The sequence below is a fragment of the Varroa jacobsoni genome, unplaced genomic scaffold (genome assembly GCF_002532875.2).
Source record: "Varroa jacobsoni isolate VJ856 unplaced genomic scaffold, vjacob_1.0 scaffold_596, whole genome shotgun sequence".
NCBI lineage: Eukaryota > Metazoa > Arthropoda > Arachnida > Mesostigmata > Varroidae > Varroa > Varroa jacobsoni.
Genome location: NW_019213498.1, coordinates 206,403 through 216,435, shown reverse-complemented (window position 1 = coordinate 216,435; position 10,033 = coordinate 206,403). Strand labels below are relative to the sequence as shown.

At 39.3% G+C, this 10,033-nt stretch overlaps 1 protein-coding gene across 5 annotated transcripts; it reads right to left on the bottom strand.

The window, feature by feature from the left end:
- Positions 1 to 181: 181 nt before the first annotated feature.
- LOC111261799 (uncharacterized) lies at positions 182 to 8,757 on the bottom strand. Of its 5 annotated transcripts, none has more exons than XM_022835589.2 (12): positions 8,642 to 8,757; positions 8,190 to 8,327; positions 6,555 to 6,653; positions 5,632 to 5,843; positions 5,180 to 5,419; positions 4,605 to 4,707; positions 4,184 to 4,375; positions 3,036 to 3,659; positions 2,184 to 2,432; positions 1,623 to 1,739; positions 1,103 to 1,318; positions 182 to 744 (listed from the first exon to the last, which is right to left on the bottom strand). In XM_022835589.2, exons 2-12 carry the CDS (start codon positions 8,296 to 8,298, stop codon positions 572 to 574), a joined length of 2,334 nt encoding a protein of 777 aa, XP_022691324.1. In that variant the 5' UTR covers positions 8,299 to 8,327; positions 8,642 to 8,757; the 3' UTR covers positions 182 to 571. The 5 variants fall into 5 exon arrangements, with proteins under 5 accessions (XP_022691324.1, XP_022691325.1, XP_022691326.1 ...); XM_022835590.2 differs by having other exon boundaries at positions 182 to 821; positions 1,623 to 1,742; positions 8,642 to 8,756; XM_022835591.2 differs by having other exon boundaries at positions 182 to 815; positions 1,623 to 1,742; positions 8,642 to 8,756.
- Between the last annotated feature and the right edge of the window lie 1,276 nt (positions 8,758 to 10,033).

The following is a 10,033-nucleotide window of genomic DNA, read 5'->3' as shown; positions in this document are numbered from 1 at the left end:
TCCAAGGCTAATTTTAATGTTAACGCTAAATTCTAATATTGTCATTATGCAATGTCTGATCAAGCGCTTATCTCTCGTCTATCTGCCTGTACCTCTCGCGCACTCAAGCGACATTAATTCCTAACGGTAATCACTCGAACTACCTATCGCTTTGAAATATATCTGAGAAAAAAGACACGTATTTCTTTCTTTTTATTTATAGGCTTAAATTAAGTTTTGTTAATTAGGATTTAAATTGTGCTGTTATTTTGACAATAGCGTCTCGCCAGTTACATGTGTATTAGTCGTACAATAGCTCCACATCAAAGTTGCGAGCACACGACTGAGTTATTCTTCTTTGATAATGACAAGCCGAGACAAAGAAGCAACAAGCAGAGGCTGAGTTTTTTAAATTAAAGGTAATTTTAATTTGAGTGATTTTAGCTGGAACAAATATATAATTTCCTTCGTATCTTCCTCGTAGCCGATCAGGACGAAGCGTTTAATCAAGAGTGAAGTCTAATAATCAACCAATTCATTTTCAAGTTGTGAAGAAACAACAAAGAAAATATTTGTACACGTTCATCGAATGTTACATGGTAGTTGAGTTCCAGGTCGGGATCCTAAAGCTGCATAATTCTGAAAAGGTAAACTCTAGCGGAACTATAATTAATTCCATGATTATCAGGCCTACGAGTAGTCGTTGTAACGGACTTTTTATTAGTTTTGAGACTCCGGTGAACGTCCGTGACAATCCTGGCTTCCCTGAAATCCCCAGGAGCTTTGGCTATTTGGCTGACTCAACGAGGTGGTGGGTTGTGGTAGACTTTGGAATCCTGAACCTCGACAACGTAGAAAGAACCAACAAGATCTATTGCGCTAACATTGTGAATACTTCACGTCAAAAAATATCAACAATTGAAAGAATACAGCGAAGAAATTACTTGACCATGAAAATAACTTCTAATTCAATTAATTTCAATTATTTGAATTAACTAAAATGATAACATCCTTACCTATATATATACTTGTATATATAAGTACATACGCATAATTGCGTACTGAATAGAAATCTTAAAAATTGTATATATATATATATATATATATCTATATATATATATACCTTCCTGAAATGACGGCTTAAATGGCCTTCGGGCAGGAACCGAAAATGTTGGTTTTGGACGTATCGGGGCGTGGGCCGTTAATGTTTTCGGCTTCTTATGGCTTGCATTGACTTGATCTATATTCGCTTGAATCTGTTTCGGAGCAGCTACAGCAGACTTCTGTGCAGCTTTAGGAGGGCTGTATTCGTCGCTCCGTCCGAGAGAATCAACTATACCTTAAATCGAGAGTTATTCGAAAAGTATAATCCACTGAAAATATAGAAATTTTATACATACATGTTTCTTTTTTTCTAAACAACAGATACGGAAAATTGTGCAGGTATTTGCAAAAGCGATTTTACAAACATCCACAATTAGCCGAGGCAACGTGCTAAAACACTAATCAATGTAATTGAATCGTAACATTATGTGGTTCTCCTTAAAACAAATATCAATTTTGTTACGAAGTTCGTCTTGCAGTTGACGTCGTTTGGTTCCTTGTTTATAGCTTCATGAACAGCATACTACAGATTAGCTTACCGGAGTCGCAGTCGGAGTCCGTCATCAGTTGAGCACATTTTGATTCAAACGTTGCTTCCAACCAGTCAACGGTATATGGGGATGGGCTTCGTCGACCACCTTGTGACGTGCGTCGGACTACTGAAAATTAAATTAGAAATATAATTACGTTTGGCGTTTTGCAGCGCAGTGGACGGCCGCGAATTTTTTGGGCTCGAAGCACCTTAAGGGCCCTTGAGTTCAATATAAAAATAGCAACCCATCTTTCTGGAAGTGAGCATGCGCACATCTGCGGCATTTAAAAGCTTTTTTGAACACTGGTTCAGCTCAGTATTGATACTGATAATGTCCGTAGACTGATTGGAGTTACGTCATGCCGTGTGTATTAGAGATTTAATTGAAGGCATGCCACCTACAAGCGTTCAGTTGATGCCTTGTACTTGTTTTTCATGCCTTTTGTTCATCGTCTTCAAGTTACATATCTAACACCTAGCGAATTGGTGTGATGCGACTGAATACAAATTGACCCACATAAAAAGGCTTATAAAACAATCCTAGAGTTGTTGCAACAATATCTTATACCTTTTTGTGGCTGTTGAGGAGGCATCGGCTGTCTAACTGGCGGGTCTGTCTCAACTCGAAACGGCATTTTTGGGGCCCGATTTTCGGCAAGTACCGGTTGTATGGGTTCATCTTGGATTGCCTTCTTGGGTGACTTCTCAGAATCTCGAATAATTCTATGAAAAGTTTGTTTGGTGGGAGCTACAAATAGCGATTTCTTGTTTCGGGGCATCGGATTAGCAGGCCGTTTTATCACTCCTTTTAGCTCACCTAAAATCAGAAAGCAAAAAGTGATTCGAGTATATATAGTTGACCTTCCACTTAATAATTATTATAGGCAAGATGACTCCGAAGCAAGTTGAAGCAAAATGTGAGATTGTTTCAAACTTTATAGTAAGGATGTATGAACGCGTGTTTTAGGTCAAGGTGTTGTATTGTAGGTTATAGGGAGCTCAGCTTTTTTTTTGAAGCAAAAAGATGCCAGAGTGCTTCATACAGAGCATCGCGCTCGTGAATATGAGCTAATACGTGCAAATAAACCAAACATTATAATAAACCTGGTATGTGATAATGAATTATTTTTTAAACTGCATGACACTTCAGTCGTATCGAACTAGTTTGACCCTCCTTCAGATAAATATGGGATTCACTGTAAGCGGTGCCATTTATAGCAAAATTAAAATAATCGAGTGAGGAGCGGTAGTCTGCACAAATATGTATTTGGTCCTTCGTACAAGAATACGTGTCATCTTCATGTGTAGCATCGGTCTGATGATCTTATATCGCAGTTACCAAAGTGCATAATTGGCTATTGCTCTTACACTAATTAGTATATAAACATTTCGATGTAGCTGACGCACTAAAACACCTCACCTTCTTGTGTTTGTGGAGTATCAGTTCTTTTTATTTCTGGAAAATTTTCCGCAGTTGGAGGAGCCTCTTTTACACTGCAAGATTCGGAAGGGAGCGACTTTTTCAGTCGCTTTTGGACCTTTTGGGTCTCGTTATCAACTTCAGATAATGCCTTTTGGCTGGGCGGCATATTTTGAGATTTCATGGATTTCTGGGCCACTGTAGCAGTTTTCTTCAGAGCCGCATGTGCACGAGCTTCTTCTTCGTTGTAAGTATTAGAGTCGATCACCTCTTTGGCTAGCTTCTGAATTATTGATGTCTCTTCATCAACTTCAGATAGTATATCCCGATCGAGGGGTGCATATTGAGATTTCATAGGTTTCAGTGCTATCGCAGGAGCTTTCTTGGTACCCACATGGGTAGGAATCTCTCTTACACTGCCGCTTTCAAAGACAATCGCCTTTTTGTGTAAATTTTGAACCTTTAGGGTCAGTTTATCAACCTTGGGTGGTATTTTCTCATCGGGAGGTACGCATTGACATCTCAGTTCTGTCGCGGCAATTTTTTTGGCACCCTCGTGGGCAGATTGTACAACCTGAGGTTTCCCCATTCTCTGATCGAGAGTATTAAGGTGCTTTGTTACCCCTGTTATGCCACAAAGGTACATATAAAAGCTTTTGGTTAACATTCACGAGCATAGATTATTCAAGAAAAGTCGCATTGCATCCTCATCATAACGTTGACTCTCATACATCTACTCAGTAATTGCTCATCTATAAGTACTTAACTAACTGTTCTATTTCCAAGTACGTAACTATTTTTTGCTCGAGAAATTGATAAAATGCGAAGCCTAAGACTTGTTCCACTTAAAGATGAAAAGTCGATATCGATTGTAATAGTTTTTAAAATATATGGCACGAAAGTCACCCATTAAATAATTACTTATCATGTTTATGATTAGATTTTAGAGAACAAAAACCATTTAAACATTTAATAAACAACAATTAAATCAATATGTTAGATCTTTTCCTTTGTTTGTTCCGGCAAATACATCTGATATGAATAATGCACCTGTTAGACAAACGTTGTTGCTAAAAACTGCTAATGATCTGAAGATTATCTCATTCCTTCCTATGGGTATATGCAGATCAGTGTCACTATCCACCGACCTTCTGTTAAGTGATGTACAAAACTGGGCTGTTGTTGTCGTACAAGCTCCTTGGAGTTACGGAATGCCTTCCTTTTAGTTTGGCTGACGGTGGATACGTTCTTTCTTATCTGCTTAGGTTTTTCTATTTCCTTGAAAGTCGCTAGACGCGGTCGCTTTTTAGCTGGCAGCTGAGACTTTGTTTGGACCGTTTCTGTTTCGCGGATTTCATCGAAATCAAGACAAAGAAATATCATAAGCTTAATGAGGCGTATCCCCTTTTGATGGTTGTGTGCTTCATAGAAGGACGAGAACTGTGAAGAACATTGCTTAATAAGTAGTAAAGCATTGTGTTCATCTCTCTCTCTCTCTCTCTCTCTCTCTCTCTCTCCCTATCTATATATATATATATATATATCTCAATGTTTAAAGTGGAAACATACGTTCTGAAGAACTCAATGATAACTCAATAGGTGCTCCATTGGAAGCTCCATTCGCGATGTAATCGGCACTGTCTGACATTTCCAATAAACCACGTTGACGAGCCTTCGATAAAAAAAATGGGGCTATGTTAAAACTATGTGTTAAATAAATAGAAAGAACTAAGGCTTAAGTAAACAATAGGCCAAAGGATTGCATATTTTTATGAAGGCACTAGAAGTAGTAAGTGTCAAGCTAGATTGTATATAATGATGCTAAAAACGCCTGTTGTGTTAAATATAGTCACGTGGAGAACATGTCAGCCCTGGGCATACTTTAAGGAAAACTTCGTACACTTCATGCTGGTCGTTTACAAGCCGTTCTCTGAAATGCTTTGTATCGTCTGGCATAACTGGCTTGCGTAACAATAGATTCGAAAGCTAAACGAAGTTGATTCTCAAGCAGATAGCCGATTTCTTGAAAAATACAACCGCACAACAATGGAATATTACCGAGTACTAATCTCAATTAATTTCCCCGAGCATAGTAAAACATCGGCTTTCATTACTTTGTGTATGTTAAACTATTTGTCACTTACAACGTACGCAACGAAGGAGAAAAGCTCTAATCGATCTCTGATATCGCCCGTTCGAAGTGCGTTTCGAGCACGCTCGATCGCTTCCGTCATTAGACGGGCCCTTTTGGGAACTTTTCTCACGCACTTTTGCTGCTGGTATCGGAGCAATTCCGAAGGATCGTCTTTGAATCGGATAATTTTGTTGGCACTTACCCAGCCGCCGGTTCGAAACGTATCTAAAAACGTGACGTGGTAAGCGATCTGAAATGTTTTTAAAGATAGCTATTATGTTTTTTGCGCAAACTTGCCCAACTTGGCCAATAGATTCGTAACATTTCTCAGACTTAGAAATCAGACTAAGCAAGGATTAGTAAGCATGCGTGTACGTACAATTCGTCTAGCCGTTTTTATTTAAAAGCATATAATGAATCATTTTGCCGAAGCTTCATTATATAGCAATGAAGCGTTCTTACCGGCCTACTTTCGGAACTTCGATTGACGTCAAGTAAGAAGAACTGCGAACGTCGGTCATGGCCATCTTCTATAAGAGCTGGCCACCAGACGAACCCCACGCCAATCGAGTCTTTTTCTTTTTGTGCCCAAACAATATTTCCGGGGAAGAACTCCGGGTGATAGAACAAACCATCCACACCTGGATCACTTGCGCTACCGCAGTGTTTCTTTACTAAATGTATATAAGATAGGTGCGTGTTAGTTTACTCTGCTGATGAAGGAAATTCAACTTGTACATTCTCAGATCCAGTTCACGTAGGGCTATTGCTCCATATACGCTTCGTATAACGACTACTTGAAAAATATAATTGCATAAGTGGTCTAGATCATTAAATTTCTGCCGAGTTTGCTGATCGATGCTCGCAAGATGGTATTCGATAATAGACGACTTATCGAAACACAATTTGCTTAGGTACATTAAGCACGGTACCACGCCCAAGCTGGAGGTGACTAAAATTATGTAATTAACTTGGTCAGTGACTTACGTACACACATAGTGTTTTGGGTGACGCCATGATAAGGCGTATTCCAACAACTGATAACTACGGTAATTATGGAATCTCTTTATTCTGATAATGCTACGCTAAGTATTACGTCTACATAAGATTAGAGAATATTCGATTAATCTATATGAAAGTGACATACGAGCACAAAGTATTGTGTCCCAAAAACTCTGACAGATCATTAACAGAAGTGTTCTACTTTAGGGGCCCCGAACTTCTTTCCCTATATTAAGACTTACGAATGGTATCGCGCCAATAAAGCGTAGACCCAAAAAAGCTAAATTAACGAAGTGCACTTCATTCGAGCGTTCCTCGCCATGCAAGGCGAACTGTTTTTTAGACTCTGTCTTACATGGTTTAAGAGGTTTGCAAGTGCTTACCTTCGGAGCAGTAAAAATCCCTCTCAGCGTACACCACGGGATCTTTAGCTGAGAGCACATGACGCCACGAATCGCAGCGATCGCATTGGACCCACAAGCCTAAACAAAAATGAGGCCATTATCTCATCTCGAAAATGAGCTTGAGTACATTGGGCTGGTCCTTATATGCGCTGTAGCGCTATAACAATGATCATACAAAATAGATCGAGCTCTAACTCGGAATACTGATCGAATCATCTTTGTACTTATAGCAGCATCTTGATCGTTAACAATATGGCAACGCTGGTAGCACTTCATAGAAATGCACGTAATGAAATTTTTCAAAATGTTAATATTATAGTAGGTTTCTTGATGAACTTGAGAAGTTTTCGCTGAAAGGCAACAGGTTGTTGTTAGATGCAGAGCGTGCTGCTCATTAGAAACGCTGGTACTTTTCTCGAAGATGAGAGCCGCCACTATTCTAAATAATGCCTGTGTCTGCTCACTGAAGTCAAAACACTGAGTACAAAATTGCAGATAGTCTTAAAAGAAAGTGCCGCATTTATTCATTACGGAAGCAATTTAATTTAATTAAGTAATTTAATTTTAATAATAATTCGTGTCGCCCTCGAATCTTTTTTTGATTAATCAATCTGCAATGTAGTCGAGGCAATTCTGCTTTGATAATGTGTGAGAAAGTGCTCAAGGTTGACTCACTCTTTACGGGCGTTTTAGCGTGGGCCTGTACTGCTAAACACTTAGATTATGTACTTACTAGGTGTTATTTGAATATTGCTGGTTACAAAAGTTAGAAATTAATATGTCGAAGTCGTGACGTTATCGTACAGTGATGTTTATGAGTCGATCTGACGGCTGTTGATAAATGACGTTTCTATGTAAAGGATCGCGCCCATCTCTCGGCGGTGATCGCAGTTTAGCATCGACGCGCTGAGCTCATTCACTACGATTTTCGACTTTGCCCCATTTATCACTTACCAATACCAAGTTTAATGTTACGCATGTGCTCATGTAATATGCATGTGAGCATACGAACTTCGATCTCTACAAGCACGTTCGACAAGTGTATAGATATTGAATAGTAAACTTGAACGGTCATCATTGAATGGTCATTGTAGTTACAAGAAACGGTATTACTTCGTAGGAGTATAATAGGTTAAACTGTCACTGAATAATCAAGCGTTAAACCCCAACAGCTTTTAGTTTTATTGGAATGATCCGTTCACACATTAGATATACTTAATATAGCTGAAGCTTTTGTTAGTATGCTGATAATGGGCAAATTGCCATACAGCCACTTCAGGACTATTAGTCCCTTCATCCCGTCAATTTCCGTAGTAGCAAAGCGGTGATGTATGGGGGAAAACACAGGGATAGGTTAAAGTCTAGGTTCAAATTCAGGTGCACACACACTTGTTTCAAGCTGGAAGCCAGCCGTGTGAAGCAATGGCTGACGCCTTAATTACCCTGCGTGAAGCATAAAAACTTATTAGTCGCTTAACTCGGTGACTTGTTTTTTAGCAAATTCCATCAGTTAGTGATAATCGATAGGTGCTAAAACTGGGCAGTGACAACTCGACTATGAATAGCAAATGGATGCGCTCAAAAATTGCGTTCTGAACATCGTAGTGATCGTACCTTCAATGTCTTTATGAAGTCGAAAATCCAGTAGCGATAAGGCAGTATCGCTGGTCTCTGCAACGGTACAGTCCTTAATCACATTCACCAAAGTCTCTGCAGTATTCATGACGAGGCGGGTCTCTGATAATCAGCTATCTGAAAAAGGCATGTGTCAAAAAAGTCGCTTATTTACCGCACTTTGCCCTCGAGAACTCGATGGAACTCGAGTAAGGAAAAAGGAGGTCTTCATCAAAGGCCAGTATAAAGCCTTCGTGCTTCAGGCTTCATGAGAACCAGTCGTACGACAATAACTAAGCTGTTAACAACAAAATGTGTAGTTGATAAAGCTGGCTTTTTTCTTTGGTAACTACGTGATCTCGAACAGTTCAGCGAACGTTCGCACTATCCCGTACATCGGGAATCTCGTAGGCAATTTATGAAGAAAACACGGTTCCTTTGAACCCTCTTACCAAGCAGATTGAGTCAGAACGGGTGAGTGCTTCCTGCGTACGTAAGTTAATCGAAGAAGTAAACTCTTCCTCTTAATACACAATTGGTCTCAGCACCGCACACCACGAGACTGCCGTCGGAAGAATATGCATGTAAATAAGTGATACTGTGCAACGTGTATTCTGTAGGGCATCATTTTGACATGGGTACGTGATGTGACCGTCGCCAGTTAAATGATATGATGAATAACTCACAAAAACAGAGTATCGCTATCCTTTACAAATGTCGCATACATATTCAATATGTCGGCTATCATTGTACGATTTTTTCAATGCAGCTTGTCATTGCTGTGCTCAAAGATTGTGTTGCTTAGGGACGCAGTGATAGAGATCTAACACACGCGGGGAACGGGGTTGGGCGTGGCGACGCTGCGGAAACAACTTCAACTGTTATTTTTCTGCCAAGAGCATTAAAAAGTTAGCAGGCAAATGGCGGCCAAGTAATCCTCAAGCTTGAGAAAGCCGATAGTCGCTTGAGGAAATGGCATCATACGCAGATCAGAAAACGAGCTATGTGCATAAAACCGCTATCTTTGTATATATAAGGCTATAATATAACTTCCACGACGTTATAGTCAGGTTAGTAAAATGTTTGGTTGCGTTTAAAACGGGGCGTCCTATCGTGTTCGAGTACTTTCTAATTGACAAGAGCTTTATGCGCTAATCTTTCAATTCCCTATTCCTATTCGCTTGGTTTACTAATGCTAGACGATCGAGAATTTTTTATCAGTCTAGATACCCTGTTGTTTTTCAGGCGCGAAATGATTTTAACAATATAGCTCTGTTTTCTCAACTGGTATAAAAATTCTAGCGACGATCATCCTGGATTTTAATCATCTAGATGATCCTAAGATTTTTATTCTCTTCCTTTATAGGCACTTTCAGTTGATGCGTTAGTAGATTCTATGAATTTACTTTTTCAGTATATGTCATTCGCAGCAATTTAGATGATATACTAAACGGATATAGGTTGAATTCACCGGCATAATTTTACAATCACTGCATAAACGTTTTGGACGCAATCACTGATTTTCAAAACTTACCTGCCCTCTCATTGGATATAAGCAAAATTTGCCCATTTAATATTTTCGCGCCGGAAATCTCATCTATTCACCGTTAAAAAAAATGGCTGTATTGAAATTACTCTATGAGTAATCTAACAAGTAGCGGAGGCAGAATTAGACAGAATTTAAATTTATCTATGACGACAAAGAACGACGCAAGATACTACTAAAAAATGTGACATACATCGTGTCGTCTAAACTCGAACAACATTTTTTTCACTGCCAATATTTGTCGTCACTAAACGGTGACAGAAGCTGCTTCCTATATCAAATGACCCAGCGAGAATTG